A 23,342-nucleotide genomic window follows, 5' to 3' on the forward strand; every position below is an offset into this window, starting at 1 on the left:
AAGGAGACATGATGAGAAAAATTTGAGAAATAAAAGACATGTACGAGACCCAGAGAATGCGTGAATAGTTAAAGCAGGTTAGCTAAATTGGAGAGGGGAGCATGAAAACCTGGAAAAGCTGAGTAGGCTCTAGTGGCCCAAGAGTCTGATCAAAGAAAAAGGCAGGTCAATGCCAGGGGTGCAGTCCACCGTGCCAGTGCTTTACCGATGGGGGAGGGGTCCCCATCCCAAACACCCAGCTGCTCACACCACCATCCCCAGAAGTGCTGGTGCACCCATCCTACTATGCCGGCACTGTTTGTAATAAAATTGCACTTCAATCCATGGACTTGTGCCCAAGTTAGCTGATCTCAGCAGGGCAACAGTGGGGACGTTACAGTTGGCTCAGTGCAGTGGGGCTAAAGAAGAGAAAAATTAGCCAGAATTCCTTGTCCTGATCGCTACTTGGCGATTCCACTCTGTAAACAAAGTCAGCGTAGGTCAATATTGAGTGAGGACTCGTTGGGGCACAGATGTGATAATCAACCCCACTCCTACCAGTGGAGTAGCCTTCCAACACTTGACTATCTGGATTCACACATCAAGAGTGTCCACTTGGCTGAGGTAGTGACGGGCAGTCTGCATTAATGGAACTGTACACCAACATGAGGAGGGGTGGAAGCCAATTTGGTACATGGAATTCTTAATCTTGTTACATACCATTACAACTTTTTTGTTTTTTCTTCCTCTTCAGTAATAAAGACAAGACTTCAATCTCTTCAAAGAGGAATTAATGAAGATTCATACTCAGGAATAATAGACTGCACCAGGTAATAGATAAAGATGTATATCTTCTTAATCAACAACAATTTGTCTTTATGTAGTGCCTTTAACATGGAAAAACATACGGAGGAAACAGACTCCTGGGCAAAGGAGAGGTTAGGAAGGGTGATGAAAAGTTTGGTCAGAGCTGGGTTTTAAGGAGAATCTTAAAGGAGGAGAGGAGATGGAGAGGCTTAGAGAGGGAATTCCAGAGATTGGGACCTAGGTGGCTGAAGACGCAGCAGCTAAAGGTAGGTTGAAGGGGCAGAGGGGTGCATTAGAATGCCAGAATCAGAAAAAGGGAGGTGGGGGTGGGTGCTTGTTGGGCTATAACAGGTCAGAGATAAGGAGAGGGTGAGGCCGTGGAGGTATTTAAACAGAATTTTAAATTTGAAGCATTGTGGGGCAGGTTGCAGATCAGCGATGAGAGGGATGATGGATGAGCATGACATGGTGTGGGATAGAATGTGGTGCTGCAGAGTTTTGGATGAACTGAAGATTATGGAGGAGGGGAGGCCAGCCAGGAGAGCATTGGAATAATTAAGTCTGGAGGTGACAAAGGCACGAATGAGCTGAAGTAGGGGTGCAGGCAAGTGATGTTAGTCATGTACGTTATGATGAATGTTTGGAATAATTTGATGCTGCAGTGTCCAAATGAGTTTCGGGTGTCAGGCAGTAAACTATAATCTCATGGTAACAGGGGGACATTTGTGTTTATCGAAAGTTGAAGATATTACTGTCTATGCAAGGTTGCTTCTGCAACCCAAGTTTACCTCATAGCCTGAAACCTAGAGCATGTTATTTGTGAGCTAATTCATTTTAACATTAATATAATCAGGAGACCAATATTCCACTTATACTGATCAGGATTTTCTAACATGACTGTTCTTCAGTCTATTAAGTTTCACTGTTTTGGTCCTTGAGCATAAGGTAATGTTCTATTAAAGTCATCAAGACATTGTCCAATATATTTTGTTATTTAGTAATTCCATTGTTGGTTATCACCCAATATGCCTCCTCCCAGCTCAATTCTTAACCACATTCAAGATAAGATCCTGATTTAAAAGTTAATGAAAGTGAATGAAAACCTTGTGCTGTAGTTTTGATGGCCACCTGTTCAACAGCACTATAAGTGACGTCGGATTTTCGATTTAACTTGCATGGGCAACTGTGTGGGTGATTGTGGGGAGGGGCACTGATACCAGCACAAGGCACAACACCTGGGTTTGAGTGACTCTTCCCTGTTGGTTTGTGTCTGAAACTTGCCATGGTCTGGCTTTACACCAGCCCTTACACACTTGCCATGGAGATACCCAACATTATTAATTATGAGTAAACTGTTTACTGGTCTTTGTACCTCCAACGAATCAGATCTGAAATGTAGTGAGCTCCAGATGGAACATATTTCTGAACTAAATATAGGACTTTCAATTTATTAAATCGTATCCTGGGCAGTCCGACTGTGTGGAATTCCTTGTCCAGGTGTAACATTTTAAATAGTCCCCCATTGGTCAGCTTTACTTAGTTGGTAGCACTTTCAACTCTGAGTCAGAAGGTTGTGGGCTCAGGATTCAGTATGGACATAATCAAGACTTTTTAAAAATTCGTTCATGGGATGTGGGTGTCGCTGGCAAGGCCAGTATTTATTGCCCATCCCTAATTGCCCTTGAGAAGGTGGGGGTGAGCCACCTTCTTGAACTGCTGCAGTCCGTGTGGTGAAGGTTCTCCCACAGTGCTGTTAGGTAGGGAGTTCCAGGATTTTGACCCAGCGACGATGAAGGAATGGCGATATATTTCCAAGTCGGGATGGCGTGTTACTTGGAGAGGAACGTGCAGGTGGTGTTGTTCCTATGGGCCTGCTGCCCTTGTCCTTCTAGGTGGTAGAGGTCGCGGGTTTGGGAGGTGCTGTCGAAGAAGTCTTGGCAAGTTGCTGCAGTGCTTCCTGTAGATGGTACACACTGCAGCCATGGTGCGCCGGTGATGAAGGGCGTGAATGTTTAGGGTGGTGGATGGGGTGCCAATGAAGTGGGCTGCTTTGTCCTGGATGGTGTCGAGCTTCTTGAGTGTTGTTGGAGCTGCACTCATCCAGGCAAGTGGAGAGTATTCCATCACGCTCCTGACTTGTGCCTTGTAGATGGTGGAAAGGCTTTGGGGAGTCAGGAGGTGAGTCACTTGCCACAGAATACCCAGCCTCTGACCTTCTGTTGTAGCCACAGTATTTATATGGCTGGTCCAGTTAAGTTTCTGGTCAATGGTGACCCCCAGGACGTTGATGGTGGGGGATTTGGCGATGGTAATGCCGTTGAATGTCATGGGGAGGTGGTTAGACTTTCTCTTGTTGGAGATGGTCATTGCCTGGCACTTGTCTGGCGTGATCGTTACTTGCCAATTATCAGCCCAATCCTGGATGTTGTGCACGTCTTGCTGCATGCGGGCAAGGACTGCTTCATTATCTGAGGGGTTGCGAATGGAACTGAACACTGTGCAATCATTAGCGAACATCCCCATTTCTGACCTTATGATGGAGGGAAGGTCATTGTTAAAACAGCTGAAGATGGTTGGGCCGAGGACACTGCCCTGAGGAACTCCTGCAGCAATGTCCTGGGGCTGAGATGATTGGCCTCCAACAACCACTACCATCTTCCTTTGTGCTAGGTATGACTCCAGCTGGAGAGTTTTCCCCCTGATTCCCATTGACTTCAATTTTACTAGGGCTCCTTGGTGCCACACTCGGTCAAATGCTGCCTTGATGTCAAGTGCAGTCACTCTCACCTCACCTCTGGAATTCAGCTCTTTTGTCCATGTTTGGATCAAGGCTGTAATGAGGACTGGAGCCGAGTGGTCCTGGCGGAACCCAAGCTGAGCATCGGTGACAACTGACAGTTCAATACAGTACTCAGGGAGTGTTGCATTATTGGAGTTGCTGCCTTTCGGGTGAGGCGTTAAACTGAGGTCCCACCTACCATTACAGATGGGATGTAAAAGATTCCGTGGCACGATTCAAGGAGCCAGGGGAGTTCTCTCGGTGTCCGGGCCAACATTTATCTTGCTGCGATAGCAACGTGGCTACATTGACTGAATGTCAAAAGTAATTAATTGACTATGAAGGACTTTGGGACATACCGAGAATGTGAAAGCTGTATATAAATGCAAGTTATTTGCACAACACAAGTCTAGGACTCGTGTTTTAAACTTAAATAAGGGCAATTATGAGGGCATGAAGACAGAGCTGGCTAACGTGAACTGAGAGCTTAGGTTAAGGGATATGTCAGTAGAGATGCAGTGCCAGACATTTAATGAGATATTTCATAACATTCAGCAAAGATACATTCCAGTGAGAACGAAAGACTCTAGGGGAAGGAAGTACCATCCGTGGCTAACTAAGAACGTTAAAGATAGTATCAAATTGAAAGAAAAAGTCTTTCAATCGGTCGAGTGAACCTTCTCTGAACCGCTTCCAAAGCAATTATGTCCTTTCTTAAATAAGAAGACCAAAACTGCACACAGTATTCTAGATGTGGTCTCACCAATGCCCTGTACAACTGCAGCAAAACATCTCTACTTTTATATTCCATTCTCCTTGCAATAAATGATAACATTCCATTTGCCTTCGTAATCACTTGCTGTACCTGCATACTTGTGATTCATGTACTAGGACACCCAGATCCCTCTGTACCTCAGAGTTCTGCAATCTCTCTCCATTTGCTAAATTTTCTGATGACTCAAAGGTAGGTAGGAAAGTAAGTTGTGAAGAGGATATAAGGAGTCTGCAGAGGGATATAGATAGGTTAAGTGAACGGGCAAAAATTTGGCAGATGTACTATAATGTCGGAAAATGTGAACTTGTCCACTTTGGCAGGAGAATAGAAAAGCAGTATATTATTTAAATGGAGAAAGATTGCAGAACTCTGAGGTACAGAGGGATCTGGGTGTCCTAGTACATGAATCACAAAAAGGTAGTATGCAGGTACAGCAAGTGATTACGAAGGCAAATGGAATGTTGTCATTTATTGCAAGGGGAATGGAATATAAAAGTAGAGATGTTTTGCTACAGTTGTACAGGGCATTGGTGAGACCACATCTAGAATACTGTGTGCAGTTTTGGTCTCCTTATTTAAGAAAGGACATACTTGCTTTGTAGGTGGTTCAGAGAAGGTTCATTCGACTGATTCCTGGGATGAAGGGGTTATCTTATGAGGAAAGGTTGGACAAGTTGGGCCTGTATACACTGGAGTTTAGAAGAATGAGAGGTGATGTTATTGAAACATATAAGATCCTGAGGGGACTTGAAGGGGTAGATGCTGAGAGGATGTTTCCCCTTGTGGGAGAGGCTAGAACTAGCGGCCACATTTTAAAAATAAGGGATCTCCGATTTAAGACGGAGATGAGGAGAAATGTTTTCTCTCAGAGGGTCGTGAGTCTGTGGAACTCCCTTCCCCAGAGAGTAGTGGAGGCAGGGCTATTGAATAGTTTTAAGGCTGAATTAGATAGATTCCTGATTAACAAGGGAGTCAAAGGTAGGGTTGAGGTTGCAATCAGATCAGCCATGATCTTATCAAATGGCAGAGCAGGCTCGAGGGGCCGAATGGCCTACTCCTGCTCTTAATTCGTATGATCGTATGTTTTATTTGTTTTTTTTTACCATACCTAAAGCGGTCAGCCTAGTACATCACTCATCAACACTCCTGCAAATAGCTTCTGATATATATTTTTCAAAAGTTTCATAAAGTGTTTCTTCAGACTCTATCTTAGTCTAAATGGTTCGATGAGAGGGGTTATAAATATGATTAATTGGTCTTTTTCAGTGTAACTGGACTGAGTTAAGCAGAGGAAATATCTGCAAGGACTTCTACTTCTGATTGCTATCCAACAACTCCTACTGGAAAGTGCTTGTGTGTGTGGATATCAGGAGAGGACTGGCTTAGGCTCAGATCTGATACCCTCCATGGTCGAATAGATTACAGATACAGTCTAAGCTTACACATGAAGAATGAATACTGGGATGAAATACTGGAAGGTACTCAGTTCCCATGGAACTGTACCCCAGTGAGAAGACAATGCCTTCAGCAGAGGAGAAGGGAAAAATTGGAGTGTTAAAAATTGCTTTGTGACATTCATGAACAACAGCTGACCTCCCAGTCCGTCACCATTGTTGCTGTGAAAGCAGACTCAAGGTGGCGCACAGGTCACGCTGGGAGTGACTCTCCTTCCAATATTTCTCCCTGTCATTGTAGGGAAGTACCAGGCGTCCGATTGTTGCCTCCCGACGGAGACGTGGCTGAGATTGGGAACTCGATAGGGTCGGGGACCCCGTCGCAGAACGTGCTGGTGCTCCAGCATGCTTAGCCACCGTATGATTTTGTGTAATGGTAGTCTTGATCCGCATGTAACAGTATTTGGGCCACAATTGTGTCGGTGTTGGGAATCATGGAACAGTACTGATTTTCTGTCGTATTTACCCATTGTAGGAAAATCTGGAGAAATGAAGGAGCAAGAGCTTTCCTGAAGGGCGCCTACTGCAGAGCCCTGGTTATCGCCCCCCTCTTTGGCATTGCACAAGTTGTTTACTTCCTGGGAATAGCAGAGACCATGTTAGAGATGCTTCCGAGCAGACGATATTAAACCCAGGTGGAGCGCCTCTGCTAGATATCCGGCCTGGTTTCACAGGATTAAGTATGTCAGTTGAACAGCACAGTTTTTGGAGACTAAAACTCAAATCACCGTCCTCCTCCCTCAATCTCCCACCCCCCACCTTCATCACAGCAACAGAACTTTATTCTTCTTCTCCCAATCATTCCTAAAGACCTTCAGTATTTTTTTTGTTTGTTTTGTTTAAATTGTTAACACTAGGATGAAAATGTGTCTGGGGTCAGCCAGCACCAGCTATTATCAGAATTATTGTAGTTCTGTAACTCTTGAATTGATCAGTACTGATGCATCAGAAATCTTCTAAAAGGATCATCCCCGCAGAAAACAAAAGGCCCCCTCATCCAGTCATTCCCATGTAGGATGTAGAGGAACATTGCGGGAGCCTGAATGGAGTTCCAGTAGCAGAGCACTTGTTAACTGGCCTGTCAATAGTAGTTGATTTTTTATGCGGAGGGATTCTGTGCCTAGGTGCTGGGTGACTTTGTTGTTAAAAAAAGAAATGCTGTGTAGAGTCCATCCTTACAGCACTGCCTTGAACATGGTGGTGTTGGTTGTTGGAATAGCAGTTAATTTGGTCCTCTAACACCTAGAGGATGAAATTTGACTTGGGCGGGGACACAAAACAGGCGGCATCGCATTGGCCACCCGTTACACCCCCGTCGATATTCAGTTCTATTGACTTCAGTGGAATTGAATGTTGGGCAGGGCGTTTAACGGGCGGCCGATACAATACCACCCGTTTTGCATCACCGACCAAGCTGAATTTCACCTCCCCCCCCCCCCCCCCCCCAACCAAGTGTCTGGGTATTTTGAGTTCTGAAAATGTAACTTGAGACAAGCAAATTTAAAATGAATTTGGGCTCCACAAAATTTGCATGTGTGTAGAACAAAACCTGGAGAGATCAGGAGTCAGTGGCTGCTGGTGGTTAGGGACTATCATCGATTTGTGAGAGCTTTTCAGTTGACAAAGCTGGGACAGTGCCGGAGAAACCTTGGTGCAGACATGATAGGTGATGGCGATTAATTTGAAATGATCCCAATCACTTTTGAGCTCGAATGAAGTATTGAAAGCAACGTCATTTTAATTGTAAGTGGCTGCTGAATAGCGCTGACTGCAAATGCAGACCGCCTGCACCGAAGCTGGGGGAGTTGATAGGGTTTCCCACCGTACTGTATGGACACACTTTGTGGCAATGCTCTCTCTCACCGGCTCCCAGATGCCAGCTTCGGTGACTGTCTGCTCCTGTTTGGATGACGGGTCCTTCCTCTTGTGTTTCAGCCTCCAAAATAACCCAATATCATACAGACCGCTGCCTCGTGGCTTGAGGGGACCTGCTTCACCTGGAACGGCTTTAACTCGCTCGTGATATTAGAACAAGCAGCCGCCATCATTCCAACATTAATGGGATCCAAACATGAAACACAAATACAAAAGCAAGGAAGTTATGTTGAACCTTTATAAAACAGTGGTTTAGCCACAACTGGAGTATTGCGTCCAATTCTGGGCGCTGCACTTTAGGAAGGAAATGAAAGCCTTAGAGAGGATGTAGAAAATATATACTAGAATGGTTGCAGGGATGAGGGACTTCAGTTACGTGGCTAGACTGGAGAAGTTGGGGTTGTTCTCCTTAGAGCAGAGAAGGCTGAGAGGAGATTTGATGGAAGTGTTCAAAATCATGACGGGTTTAAATAAAGTAAATAGAGAAACTTCCCATTGGCGGAAGGGTTGAGAATCAAAGGACACAGATTTAAGATGATTGGCAAAAGAACTAAAGGTGACATGAGAAAAAACTTTTTTATGCAGTGAGTAGTTATGATCTGGAATGCATTGCCTGAAAGGGTGGTGGAGGCAGATTCAGTCATGGCTTTGAAAAAGGAATTGGATAAATATTTGAAGGGAAAAAATTTGCATGGCTACGGGGAAAGAGCGGGGGAATGGGACTAACTGGATAGCTCTTACAAAGAGCCGGCACGGGCTCGATGGGCCAAATGGCTTCCTTCTGTGCTGTAACGATTCTATTCTAACACACATATCTGCTGCTGGATTACAGACAGCTTTGTTGCCATTGGACTTAATTAGCATATTGGTGCCATAATATTTTTAAAAATTGCACAAAAGCCAATATGCTTTAATCTTGAGTGATGCTCTTAATTCATGTACTCAAATTGCTCCCACTACCTACCATCAGCAGCCACCAGTAGATCACTCTTGTGTGATATAGTTCAAAATATTTTCTCCAGTACTTTATTTGGAAAGACAAAATCTCCTTTTCATAATTCAAGTGGACATGGTGCAAAAATATCAGTTTGCTGCTTTACTAAAATCCTGGTGATGCTGAGGAAGTAATTCTAGGGTTTAAATGACCAACAAACTGGTAACGCTTTGTTCTGAAGGTTTATGACATTATCTGAACGCTGATTGGATTACTCCCAGACATCTGGTGTCTTCTGTCTACCGAACCTTCTGTACAATTCAAGTAATTTTCTGAGGGCTGGTATGTTTGGAGTTATACTGTTGGAGAATGGAACCAGAGAGAAGCCTTTTGGATATACATGTGTCATACATGCTGCTAGTATTCAATGGAGAGAAAAAAACACGGGTACAATTCACATAGGTTTAGCTAGGGAGAATTTTTTTTCTTAAAAAAGAGTAATATTTTTGTAAAAGGGACCATTTCCTACAGTCCTTCCTCATTTCCCTGAGCACCAATTCCTTTTATGACCATGTTTTTAAAATCCCCAATGCGATCCCTTGGGAATGCTGGAATGTGAAGTTCTGGCTTTTACAGTTCAGTACTCCTTGTACCTAATATGTCAGTACTGATCCCAAAGTATTACTTGACCTCTGATTCACATGACTCGAGAGAATTATAGTCCCCGTCTTTCTTGGAGGTGCTGAATTTCTGTTTGTGTTTTAATTACCAATGAAATTGTATGCTTATAGACTGTACAGGGATTTGAGGTTGGCTGTCTGGAAGTCTTGAGCATACATGAGGTAAGGACCACCCATTAAATAACTCATCTCTGGCAACAATTGCATTTGGATCTTGAGACCTTAAAAAAAAAAGTTCTTCCCATAACCGTGCAATATAGATAAAAGGAAAATCCGTGGGAGGACTGGGTGATGCGGCGGGTTAGACTGTTGCCTTTCACCTTGGGGACATGAGTTCAAATCCGGCCTACACTAATGAGATGACAGCTTCTTCTATCTGCCGGTAGTAAGGGTCCTATGTGAAATGAGTTTGGGCAGTCTCACAAAACTGTTCCTAATTGGCACTAAATTGCCAATCTCACCGAGATACACGACAGGCTGACTGGTGTGGGAAGTGGGTCGGTGTCACACTGGTGCAGTAGAGAGTACTGTTCAGCAGTTGTGGCAGAGCTACCATTGTTAGAGCAGAGTACTGAGACTGCTTGATGCTGACACTTGGGGCTCGATTTTAAAAGGGCGGCGGGATGGCAGCGGAGTGGGGGGAGGTGTTCTGTGGGCGCACGGCGAACCCAATAATAAAAACTTACCGTTCCCTATGCAATTGCGACTTAATTGGTGCCCCTTAATCTTGTTTTCGGGTTTGCCGTCCGAAAGCTGCGCAGTGGGCGGACTGTGCAACCGCATGACAGGCTGTCAGCTGGAGCGTCTGGATTTAACGGGCTATTGCTCCAATGGATTTTGCTGGAGCAAAGAGCAAGGAGACCCAATGGAGCAGCACAGGGGCAAGGCTGCTCCAAGATTCAGCGATGCCTCACTTCAGCTGCTACTGGCCAGGGAGAGGAGGAGGAGGAGAAGAAAACTATTTTACCCGGCTGACAGGAGGAAGTGCCCTGCCTCTGCCACCAAGAAGGCCTGGCTTGAGATGGCAGAGGAGGTCACCAGCAGTAGCAACATCTGCCGCACTTGGGCCCAGCGCAGGAAGCGTTTCAATGACCTAACTAGGTCAACAAAAGTGATTACAATTACTGATTCTCCTACATTCTGTGTTCCACGTCACCCCCCCCCGACCCCCCACCCCCAACTCATTCTGCACTGCCAAGGCTAATCCATCACATCACTCCTCACACCCACTTAAGGCTCATCCTCAACTTACCTTCACTTCCTGAGCACTTCCTCACCTCTCCATTTGTGGACCCCACCACTGCCACTCACCCCAATCCAGATCCAATGTGATGTCTCTGTCTCATACTCACCTCTGATGCACCTCTTTCACGGTCAGCCTCACCCAAAGCAATGCATTCATCGGCTGACCACTTCATCCTCACTCACTCACACGTCTGTACTTTCTCCCCTTCTGGGAGAAGAGAGTGCAAAATGCACGCGAGAGGCCGAGGACTGGAGGGGGGGGCCACAACAATTAGTGGCCCTCACAGACGCGGAGGAGGAGGCCCTGGGGATCAGCTGCACCCTCGAGTTCCTGTCCATCGGGGATGTCGAGAATGGCACACTACAAATGTCTGGTGACACAACTTTAACATTCATCACACGCAACAAGAATTGATGTTAACAATGTTTGGCATGTTGAACACCTCAGTATGCTCATCGCAACATGACACATCTGTGATGATGCTTAATATTACCTTCTGTTCTCTTACAGGTCGTTCAACAATTGGAGTGACGGCAGAGGGTGATTCCTCAGAGGAGCTCCCGGCCTCTGAGGGCGAGCCATCCACCAGCTCAGATACTCACACCTCGGTTAGTTGGGTTAGCACCTGGTGAGTCACCGCACACAAGTGAGCACGAGCAGACACTGGTGGCAGGGGCAGCTGTGGAGATTCCGCCTCGGTGGGCGCACTCCTCTCCAGGCTCTGCTCAGCTGGACGCAGATACTGAACCCCGGGGGCCAGCCTTTAAAAGGAGAATGATCGAGGGACAGCAGCACATTTGCGAGGTTCTGGAACAGGTGCCACGCACACTCTCCATAATAGCGCAGAGGATGGAGGAGTCCAACTCCTGCATTAGTGGAATGGTGCAACAGGTACATGAGGGAATCTCTGAGATAGTGTCACAGGGATGTGAGGGAATCTCTGAGATAGTGTCACAGGGATGTGAGGGAATCTCTGAGATAGTGTCACAGGGACGTGAGCAACTGTCCAAGATAGTGTCACACGTAACTGCTGAAATATCTGAGATAGTGTCGCAGGTAAGTGCGGGAATGTTTGCAATGGAGAGAAGGCTAGCCTCCATTGAACTTCAAGCACGGCTCACAAATGAGTCCATTCAGGCCCTGACAACAGCCATTCGGAATCACGATGAACAACATTCTGCCGCCTTAAACAGGCAGACAGAAACTTTACAACTGGGCTTCCAAGGCATCACACATGTCCTCCCATACTATTCTCCAGCAGGATGGTAGGTGTAATGTGGGCCTGATCCAAGAGAGGGATGATGGTGACAGGGGACATGGAAGTGGGGACGCCACTCAAAGCGCTCCCATGTCTCACCCGTTGCCCCGTCTCAACCAGGATCCGCAATGCTGCCTCCTCTCCAGGTGGCTGAGTCTGCCCCTGCACAGGTACAGGTGGAGCAGCCTTTGGAGGGGCCCTCAGGCTGCAAACCCAGAGGGCGAAGGCCGAAAGCATCTAAGCAGTCTGGCCATGAACATGAGCAACCTGCCACTACCTCTGCTGCAGCCACAGGGGATGCACCCCGCGAAGCAGCAGGAAGAGAAAGGCTAAGGATTTGTGATCACGAAGGGTATGCACAAGGGTGTCTGACAGACTGTCATGTTTTTCATTTATATTTGGTTTTTGTTAAAGTCACATTAAATGTTATCATTCTTACCACCACAGCCACGTCTTGCCCATTCTTGACTGGCTCTTCTGAGAGGGCCCTTTCATGAGCTTCACCATGAACAGCAGCACTTGATGCCACCCAGTGGGTCACTTTACAGTGGGTGTATGTGTAGTTGCAGGACTTTTTTGCGGGGGTGCTGGTGCTGGCGCTGCTCTTTCCAGGTGGTGAGAGGACTGGACTCTTCTCACTTTCAGATCTTATGAGAACCATTCACATATCAGTGATTCCCTGGCCTCAGGAGCAACCAGGTGAGCTGCTGCTCTGTCCATGGGTTCATCCTCCTCCTCCTCCTCCTCCTCCTCCTGCTACTGCTGCAGTTCCTGCTGCTCCTCAATGTGGATGGCAGATGTGGATGGTGGATGAGGGGATGGGGCCTCCTCTACCGGTACCCCTCTCTGTTGCGCCATGTTGTGCAGGAGACAACACACTACTACAATGCGACCCACTCTCACTGATGCGTATTGAAGCGCTCCCCCAGAACAATCAAGGCACCGAAATTGCATCTTCAACAGTCCTATTGCATGTTCAATTATAGACCTGGTGGTGATGTGGCTGTCGTTGTATCGACACAGTTGCTTGGTAATGGGGTTCCTCAGAGATATCATGAGCCACATGTGCAGGGGATATCCCTTGTCTCCGAGGAGCCAGCCCTTAAGGGTGTTCGGTGCATGGAAGAGGCCCGGGATGTTGGATTCCCTCAGAATGAAGGAATCGTGGCAGCTGCCAGCAAATCTGGCGCACACGTGAAGGAATCTTTTTCCGTGGTCACAAACGAGCTGAGCGTTGATGGATTGATACACTTTTCTGTTGATGAACAGTCCTGGCTCGTGTAGAGGTGCTCTGATTGCTATATGGGCGCAATCGATTGCACCCTGTACCCGCGGGAAGCCGGCCACAGAGTGGAATCCCACCGCCCTCTCAGTCTGTCTGAAGTCGTCCATCGGGAAGTTGACGTATTGCGAGGCTCTGCAAAACAAGCCGACCTGCCTTATGCACTTGTGTGCAGACGACTGAGAGACTTCAGCAATGTCACCGGTGGCACCCTGGAATGATCCGGAGGCAAAAAAGTTGAGGGCAGTGGTCACTTTAACTGCGATAGGTAATGAGATGCCACCAGGCCCACCCGGGAGCAGCTTGGCATGAAGGAGGCTGCAGATGTCTGCGACCACCTGGCAACTCACTCTCAGCCTCCATATGCACTACTCCTCAGAGAGGTCCAGGAAGCTGAGCCTCGGTCTGTAGACCCTCTAACGAGGGTAGTGCCTCCTGCGATGTCGTTCCCCTCTGTGCTCTTGTGCAGGTGCCTGTGGCGCAGCACTGTGATGTGGAGCTACAAGTGGCAGAAGTGCACACCATGCCTGGCGAGGATGGTGTTCCTCCTCCTCGGATGTACTGGTGAATGCAGCCATCGTGCCCCCCATCCTGATGGTGTCAGTTTGAGGGGGTCTGAAAAGTTGGTAAATATGTGTAAACAGAACAATTCTGAGTGGAAACCAAGAATTTTCAGTCTAAACACAAAGATCTCCCAGCCAAAAGTTTGTCTGAGAGAACTGAGTGCCCTGCTGCAATAACTCACCTTTTATCCCCATCTGTCAAACTGGGATTAAAATGTCTAAATGGCCGCCGGCTGAAACACGACTTGTTCCCCATGGCATGTTTCACACAGCACGGGAAACACGCTGAGGCAGGGTTGAAATTGCTTGCCTTCACTCTTAATTAGATTTATGTATATTTCAAGAATTTTAAGTACTTGAATTCCTTGTATAAATATCGTCCCGCCGGCTTTAATTGCCACCGGGGCTTCCAGGATTGGGAACGGCGCGCGCACCCAGATGACTCTGGGTCATGCGCGTTCTTAGGCACGTTGGAGCTAGGATTTCTGCCCGCTCTTGGAAATCCTGATTTTCTTCGCCCCCAACGCACTCACACTTCTGTTTTCTGTTTTAAAATCGAGCCCTTGGTGTCCTGCCAACATCCTTCATCTTAATGTGCACAAGAAAAACTGAATACTTGAAATCTGAATTAAAAACAGAAAATGGAGGGAGATAAGTTAAATCTATCAGACGCTGATTGATCTGCCAAAATTTCTAGCATTTGCTGTTTTCGTACACTACAGTGGAACTCCATTATAATGAAACACTTCAATAGGCCCTGTACGGTTCCCAGACTATGACTTGAGAGTGTGTAAGGGGTTGTTGGACAAATTTTGCCCAGTGCAGTGTCTTAGCTTATGCTCATCCACATAGTTCCTCCCAGGGCAATTGTAACCTTGAACTTTTTTTTTTGCTTTAATTCCTGTTTTGGAGCATTGGGATATTATGGACAACATGGGTACCCTGAAAACCAGTTGAGTAACTGTTGTAATCACAGGAGGTGAAAATGTTCTTCAAGGTTTGCTGCTAGAATTCCCCAAGGAACTAATGGAAGTGAAAGGATGGTAGGTGGTACAATGGAGTCTACATACAGTGAATTAAAACTAAATATACATATGAAAAGGTGATTGGTGTGCCATGCACCCTGTTGAATGAAATTGTAATCCTTGGCCAATAATTTGTTAAAAATAATTTTTAGATATATTTTACATTTTATTTGCCATCCTGAGCACTGCCTCTCCTATAACCTCATTTTACTTGGAAGGCAGAGGAGTAAACTGAGCATTTCTTGACTCCCTGCAAGAAAAATTCAGAGAAGCAGCAGCAAGATTGAATCAACTATGCATACAGCTTTTCCCTCACCCCAGACTCAACCCATATCATTTTGTATCATCTTCTCCTCTTCCAACCCTCAATAGCCTCATCTCCCCCATGACACCAACTCTTGCTCCCTCAATCCACTCGTGACCCGACTCCTAACAAAGTAACTACCTTTCTTGCCCCAGTGCTCACTGGTTCCTTTTGCACTGGCACTATTCCCCTATCCCCCCACCTTAAAAACTGCTGACATCATTCCACTCCCTTCCTTAAAAAGCCCAGTCTAAACAACTCCATTCTCTCCACTACCTCCCCTATCTAACTTTCCTTTCTCCTCTTAACCCTTAAACATATCATTACCACCCAACTCCATGTTCACCTCTCACACAATTTCCTGTTGGAATCCCTTCTGTCTAGTTTCTGCCCCTCCCACTAGGACCACCATGGTCAAAGTAGCCAACAACTTCCTTTGTGACTGATTGTGGCACATTATCCCTCCATATCCTCTCAAATGCATTCCACAAGGTAAATGTCCAAGCACTTTTATTGTTTCTCCTCTATGGTCCAGCTTGGCAAAGCCACCCTTACTTGCACTGTACTCCCACCACCACATTCACATTGGGAGTTCCTGAAGGTTTCATCCTTGGCCACTTCCTTTTTCAAATTAGGGATGTTTTTGCCCCCTCAGTAACATGATCCATAGGCAAGGGGTTAGAGTCCACATGTATGATGATGATACCCAGCTCCACCACTGCTCGACTCCACGACAGCAAAGATGTTGTCCAGTTGCTTCTCTGACTTCAAGTTGTGGATGAACCAGAGCTTTCTCTAACTATGCAGCAACAAGACCAAAGTGACCCTATTCAGCTGCTGCCAAAAATTCCATACCCTTGCCTGCAACTCTTAACACCTTCTGTGGTGTTGTTCAGGGTCAAACAGGACCAGGTTGTGCACCATCAGTACCTGAGCAACACCAGCCTTGAACCCTATATCTTATCCATCATCAAGGCTGCTTACTTTCATCTCTTATTACTTCATCCCAACACTGCTGAAACTCTTTGTAACCTCAATTTGTCCAGTGGCCTCCTAGCCGACCTTCTGAGCTCCACCCCACACAAACTCCAAATCATCCAAAATCTGCCACCCCCATATTGTCCCCCACCATATCCCATCATCCTTCAGCCCTGCCCTAATCAACCTTCATTGACTCCCCATTTCCCAAAGTATTGAGTTCAGAATCTCCATACTTATTTATAAATCCTTCACTGGTCTCGCTCTGCCCTTCTTCTGCAACCCTATATCCCAAACCGTGCCCTTGAATCCTTCAACTCTGGAATCCTGTGCATCTGTCCCTCCCTTCACCACAAATGGCAAAGTCTTCGGCTGTCTTGGCCCTATTCTTTGGATTTCCCTCTCTAAACCCCTTTGCCTTGGCACCCTCCATACCATTAAAATATCCTAATTTTCAGCTCTTCAAATTTTTTTCTATTATTGCTTGTTGTCAGTTTTCTGCTCTGTGAAGCAACTTGGGACATTTATTATATTGAAGGTTCTCAATAAATGCAAGTTGCATTTGCGACTTTTAGCCATGGACTTTCTCCACTGACGCGGATGCAAGCAATATAGAACTTGCATCATAAAATGGCAGACAGCAGTAACCAGCTCTACCAATTGCACCTTCTTAACATTCATCACTAGTGCTTCTTTTCCCCCAGAGATGCCTTGTAAACTCAACTTGTGAGGTGGGTCTTGATGCCTACTGAGACTTTAGTGCCTACCTCACTTATATTACAGCAGTACGGCACTAAAAAATACAGCTGAAGGCAACCACACCATTCTCCAGCCATCAGCTACACCTGTAAGTATAAACGATCTGACCTTCATTGTTCTGACAGCAGCAGAAGACTCACTTCTCTGTGGGTCTAATGAGCTGCCATCAGATCTTCATTTAAAAGTGCAGAGTAGGATTCCCTATTTTGTAACAATGGGAATGATGGATCTCCAGCTCCCAATAGGTTTTCCTTGGGAACAGCAACGCCAGCTAAAATAGAGGGGGGAGACCGGTGGATGGTGATTGTGGCTCCTCTGATCAAGTCCTGCGGCCTTGAGACTCCTTAAACATTACAAAAGCAACTACAGACGGTATTACATTGCAACTGTTCACTTCTGCAGGGCCACTGATCTCACTTACCGGCTCTCTCACTCTCTAACTGCCGAGTGCCGCAGTGCTAAGTTTTAGTCCTTGTGTCACTGTGCATCTAACAGGCGAATTATATAATGAAGTATTAGTTACTGCGTTTGTCGTGCACCCTGTTTTGTAAAGCAGGGTGAGGCGGGAGCAATGCATAATCCTGTTTTCACAACGGATTTTTTTTTTCCAGTGCAGTCCTTTTTTAACTGCTTACTATTACCATTTTAGTTATCTGTCTTTTAACTGTTAATCATTTAATAATGTATATTGGAAAATCACAAGCATCAAATTTTGCTAATTTTATAATTATATATCTAATATACTCCATGCTGCTTAATTATTCCCCCTAGAATTATTCCAGAAGTACAGTATTTGCTTATCAAAGTGTTATTTTATATAATTCTGTCGATGGAGTTACTTTTTTTAATTTCACCTAAAATGGAAAAGCAGCACAGTTGGTAGGAATGAATTCAGAGATTAACTGGAATGGTTTTGCATTGAGACAGTTTAGTGACGTTTTGCTGCATTTCCTCTGTCAAGGTTGATTTGGATTTAGTGAGTCAGGGTAAGTGCAGGGTCTATCAACTCATGAATACTGGCAGCTTTGACTATCAGAAGCTCTACTATGGGGAGCAGTGAAAGAATGAAATTTGAGGTATGGAAAATGGAGTTCTGAATCCAAAATAGATTGGGAGTTTGTCTGGCATTGTCTCAGTGATACAGTCTGTCCTTATCCATTTTCCCCCAATAATTGGCTTTAATATTCAGCAGCTATTCCATGTTATGGGGATTAAAGATAATTATGTAGAATCCCAGCACAGAAAACAGGTCATGTGGCCCAACTGGTCTATGCCGGTGTTTATACTCCACGTGAGCCTCCTCCCTCTCTAATTACCTCTTCTCATCCTGCCCCGTGTTCCTCTATTCCCTTCTCCCTCGTGTGCATCAAGCCTCCCCTTTAAACATGTCAATGTTATCTACTTTAATCGCTCCATGTGGCGGCGAGATCCACATTCACCACTGTCTAAAGAAATTCCTCCTAAATTCTTTTATTTGACCTTTAGTGGCAAATTATATTTATGCCCCCTTGTTCTGGACTCACCCACAAATATTATCTACAAAACACAAGACTTTTTTTCCAGAAGAGAAACACTGTTTTCAGCCTGTATTTTGTTTGATTTCCCTGTGTCATCGTTTAGTGATAGTAATCCTCATGTTTAGGTTATGTATTTGAAAGGCCCCTACCCTGATCATGGACAGACCCTTCCACTCAATATCATTTACAGTGATACCCTGCATTTGTCTACACTATCTCTTAATTTACACAAACACAATGGGGATGATTTTAACCCCAGTAGATTATGGGGGGGCGGGGCAAGTGCAAAATTCACCCGCAGGCCTAAGTTTGAGGCCCGGGATATTTGAACTCAGCTCAATACAACTGGCCAGCTGCCTGCCCAAAATGGGGGATGGTGGGGGGGAGCAGCAGCTGGCTGACAGATGGGAGTGGCAGTTCGGGCAGTCAGAGGCTGGCACAATTGGAAGGCTCGCCGGCTAGCAGGTAAGTCACGGGAACGGGGTTTCAGGAGGGTCTTGAGCAAGTTCTAATGGTAAGGCTGAGCGCTCCAGTTTAAAGGCCCTCCCACCCTGTTCCCGCCAGGTGGGGTGGGTTAAAATTCCCCTCAATGTGTCACTCTTTCAGACAAATTTACAGCCTGCCACCTTAGTGATCAATGATTAGCCCACACTTGCGCTAGTACTCTCTATCTGTCCATTAATCTTAATCAATCTCTGCCCCTCTCCTCTCCTCTGACAGAGCTGTCATTAAGCAACTCCATTCACTTAATTTAATTATTTCTATTGTCTCTCTTTCCATAAGCACTAATTTAAGGAGACTTGTGCAATAATGCTCCCTCAATGGCAATTTTGAAGCTGCAGTGTTTGTAAACCCATCAAGTTGCAGACTTGACACCTGATGTTTGCCTCAGGCCCATTGCCAGATGCCTAGCATATCTTGCAGTCCAGCCTAGAGAGGGGCTTCAGCCCTTTCATTGACCTATTCAGCTCGAGTAATTATCTGTGATAGTGTATGGCAGAAGAATTAAACTTCTGCTACGCCTAAGTTGCAATAATACTTTAAAGTGCAGCAGTAAAGGCCCAAGAACCTTAAACAAATCACTACATTTGATAGCACCAAGGATTTGGACACGCCCATGTTTGAGAGAGTCTCCATGAGGAAATGTTGGGTGGTACTCTCGCCTTAAGCTAACAATAGATTTTGTTTAATTCTGCATGGCAGAGGTAATTTGCTACTGCTAAGGAAAATTGGAACAACGATTACTCGACCATTAGTAATACCTCCTTGGTCCTGCACCTCCAAGTGTTGCATGCAAGTTGCCACATATGTCTCTCTCCCTTTGTCCTCTGAATCCTGGCTCCAGCAACAACCCGAGCTATTGGGCTATGAACTGATCCATAAGGATAAATGGAACAGCAGGTCTGCCGAGAGCCGCTGGTTGACCCCCTGAGCTATATTCTTCAAATAGAATTTCATGCATTTAACCCTCCAAGTCCTGCTGCATCATCTTGTATCCAGAGGAACCAAATATTCTGCCAGTCGAATTATATTTGAGCTTTAAAATTGGGTATCCATTTGGTAGATCGATTGTTTGTTCTTCTCATATATTGTCAGTTCGCTCAAGAACACCCAGGCTATCTGAGCATTGGGTCTGGATTCAGAATTCTGGTTTTCACTTCTAATCCCAATTTCAATCTGTTGTACATTGCGATGCCAGTTACTGCACTTATGTGGAGGAGATATATGGAGCATGAATCCAAAGTGGGCCAATTTTGTTCCTTTTTTTTGAATCGGCACAGTTTGGGGGGGGGGAAATTGTTGCATGTTTTTTTGCTGAGCAAAAACAGAAAGCAAAGCGTTCTGAACAATAAATTCTACAAAGAGCAGAGCTCAGGGTGGGTGGAGTGAATAGATGGAAATATTGACCATACTTTCAGTGCAGAATTTTAGGAATCATGAGTCATAGTACCTGTGCTATCTGTGTTATGTGGAATTATGAATGGAGCCCTGGCAATCATGCAGGCAATAAACACTATATTACCAGGACTGATGTAAAGCTGGTCATACAGGGCAAGTGGTGAAAAGGTGTAGTGTTGTCTGAGAAATGAATGTACTTTGCTAACGTGGAGCTGTTGATTGGTGATGCTTGTGATGTTGGTTAGATTTTTTTCATTGCAACTGTTCGAAAAGAAACCGTGTTGTGCATTGTTCAATAAGTTATCAATCACTTAATTAATATGCAAAATAATCTGTGCTTTCTATGTTAGTGCATTTCAGTGTCATGAATAATTAGTGTTGTAATTTTTCCAGTTTACAGTTCAGTAATACATGCAGATCTTGTTTTGTAATCCAATTCCATTCATTGCAACACTGTGTAAATTGTGCAATATTCCTGAACCAAACTAGCAGCAGTTTGAAGAGTGAGTTTAGTGATAACTATTTTGTCATAAATGTTTCCTTTTTTTGGGGGGGAGGGGAAGTATCCCACATCGACGGTAACCTCACTACTTATATTCACACTTCTGCCTGTTCTACATGCTGTAGTCATTAGCAATGAACTTGTTAAAGTTCTCCTTGGTTGTTGTTTTCAGATGTGTGATTTTTTGTGTGTGTGTGTGTGTGTGTGTGTGTGACTTTTAACAGTGTAGTTCAACTAATAGCACACTCACCTCTTGGGTGAGAAGATTGTGGGTTTGAATTCACATAATGTGGGTTAACAGTCTAATGTAGTACTGAGGGAGTGCTGCATTGTCAGAGGTGCTGTGCTTCAGATGCAACATTAAACTAAGGCCCCTCCCCACCATCTGCTTGTCCCAGCACTCTAGGTGGGCATTAAAAAGTTCCCATGACACTATTTGAATAAGAACGTGGACTTCTCCTGGTTTCCTAACCAACATTCCTCCCTCAACTAATGCACCAAAAGGAAACAAATTAACTGATCGTTCATGTCATTGTTTGTGGGACTTTGCTGGTGGAGAATGGCTGCCTACATAACAAAAGCCATTGCACTCCGAAAAGTAATTCACTACGTGAAGCACTTTGTGATGTTTTAATGACGTGCTAAGGTGCTATATAAATGCAAGTCTGTCTTTCTATCACTTTGTAAATTCTCCGCTGAACTGTTTGCAAATTATTTACTGAGAGAAGGACCCGTGAATGCAAAGGGAGGAGAAGAATGTTTGGTACCTTGTTGTCCATCGTACTGCTAGCAGTGGGTAGAAGTGGGATTTGTGCTAGTAAGCAAAACTCTTCAAATTAGGGAGGAGCAGAATATTTAATCTGAATTTTGAGGAGTGCAGAAATGGGCCTTTTGGCGGGGGGGAAAAATTACCAAAAAGGGAATTGTTTGATTCAAATTGTATCATTTTTCTGCCAGCGAATGCACTTTCTAAAAAATGACTCGAGAATAGTTCAGTGCAGAAGTTTGGTTGGTGTGTTCAATTCCCTATTATACTTCTCAGCGGGCTTATGAACTGGGCAGTTTGGGTGTGAGGCAATACCCACAAGGCAGCCTGTGATTTCAAAAGCAGACTCGCTGCAGGTTAAATGAGCTGATGTAAAAATTTTCCACAACATTCTAACAGTGACTTGCTGTTTTTAAACTTTAGGGAAGAAATGGAAATTCAGATATTTTTTGCTGATCACAATTTAAAAGTAAATCCACAACCTAACGACATTCTTTTAAAATGTTGACAACTAATTATCGAAGCCTGGTGTTAAATAGTCGAAAATCCTGAAGTGAAAACTCTTCAAAATTTGGAGCAAACCATTCTGCCAGATGATGTCACGGATTAACGAGATACTGCAAAGAGAATAGGGGTAAATCAACAGATGATGTAATCTGAGGAACAGTCGGCTTAGCTAGTTGGGAGTGGACTGCATTTGACAATCTGTGTATAATTCAGCATCTGAATCCTTTGACCATTGTAACTTGAAGCATTTGTAGTCAGTTATGAAAAAGTTTGACATTGGCGATTTAGAGTGAAGATTTACTTCAGTGTTGAATAAATAATAGACAGCATTTAAACAAAAGTTAATTGGAGATATTTAACTACTCTACATTACTAAACACTAGCTCCTTAATGATATACAAGAGAGTGCAATTTATAAATGTCTGTTTATTTAAAAGAACAATGGAAATATGTGCTGGACATTTGAGCAAGAATATAGTTAAAATGATATTTTTGTGTATTTGCCCATTACTGCAGAATAATGGAGGTAATAATTGACCTGCAAATCATGAAATCTGCCGTGTTTTATTTCCTGCTGTACTGGGAACAGCTCTCCTTACCACATTAACTAAAGCTTCAAAATAAATTGGAGCTGATTTATTTTTGCGCTTATTGTTCTGAGCAGCACGTGCTTCCCCCCTCTTAGAAAAACAGATTTTTTTTTAAATGGATGTTTTTAAAAAAAAATTGTGTTTCCCAAACTCTCATGACAATGTGAAATGTTTTCCTCAGCAGTGGGTTGTTTAAATGCAGTCGCAATTAAGATCCAAAGTTACCCCGCTGTGATGTGTGTAATATTGTGAATTACTGTTATTTGAAGTGAAGCCCTGTACACTGCGTTCAATAGCTGCTGCATAATGGAGCTGTTTAAATCTGTAAATGGATCTGTATAAAAAGAATCATTGAATTCTGTGTAATTTATGTCATGTGGCAAAATAATAAAGGTTATTGAGACCAAAGCACTGAGTGGAATCAGTTTATCAGTTGTCTTTTTTTCCCCCTCCTTATTCCTGATGATGGACATTATGTCAGCTTGGGTCAGTCAGCAGCACTCTGGCCTCTCGAGTCAAAAGGCCATGCGTCCAAATCCCACTCCAGGTCTTCAACACATGAATCTAGGCTGACGCTCCAGGAAGTCCGGCATTGTCAGATAAACCAAGACTCTGCCTGTTCCTGTGGTGAGATGGCCTTTGAAGATGTCATGACACTATTCAAACAGGAGGCACCATGCTTCAGATGCAACATTAAACTGAAGCTCCCACCCCCCAGATCTGCTTGTCCCACTGCTTCAGGTGGGAGTTAAAAAGTTCCCAAGACACTATTCAAAGAAGAGCCTGGACCTCCCTGGTGTCCTGGCCAACATTTTTCCCTGAACCAATGCCACCTAAAGTAGATTAACCCATCCTTCACCTCA

At 44.8% G+C, this 23,342-nt stretch overlaps 1 protein-coding gene across 2 annotated transcripts in view; it reads left to right on the top strand.

The window, feature by feature from the left end:
- Nucleotides 1-22,893, top strand: part of slc25a22a (solute carrier family 25 member 22a) — a 144,806-nt gene extending 121,913 nt beyond the window's left edge. The window contains exons 9-10 of one of the 2 annotated variants that reach the window (XM_067993719.1): nt 734-809; nt 21,806-22,893. In XM_067993719.1, coding sequence (XP_067849820.1) covers nt 734-809; nt 21,806-21,890 — 161 coding nt within the window. In that variant the 3' untranslated portion in view covers nt 21,891-22,893. Of the gene's footprint in view, nt 1-733; nt 810-6,269; nt 6,959-21,805 lie in introns of those variants that run through there. The other variant, XM_067993718.1, reaches the window with a different exon arrangement.
- Nucleotides 22,894-23,342: the final 449 nt, after the last annotated feature.

This window comes from Heptranchias perlo, chromosome 12 (assembly GCF_035084215.1).
Source record: "Heptranchias perlo isolate sHepPer1 chromosome 12, sHepPer1.hap1, whole genome shotgun sequence".
In the NCBI taxonomy this organism is placed as follows: Eukaryota; Metazoa; Chordata; class Chondrichthyes; order Hexanchiformes; family Hexanchidae; genus Heptranchias; species Heptranchias perlo.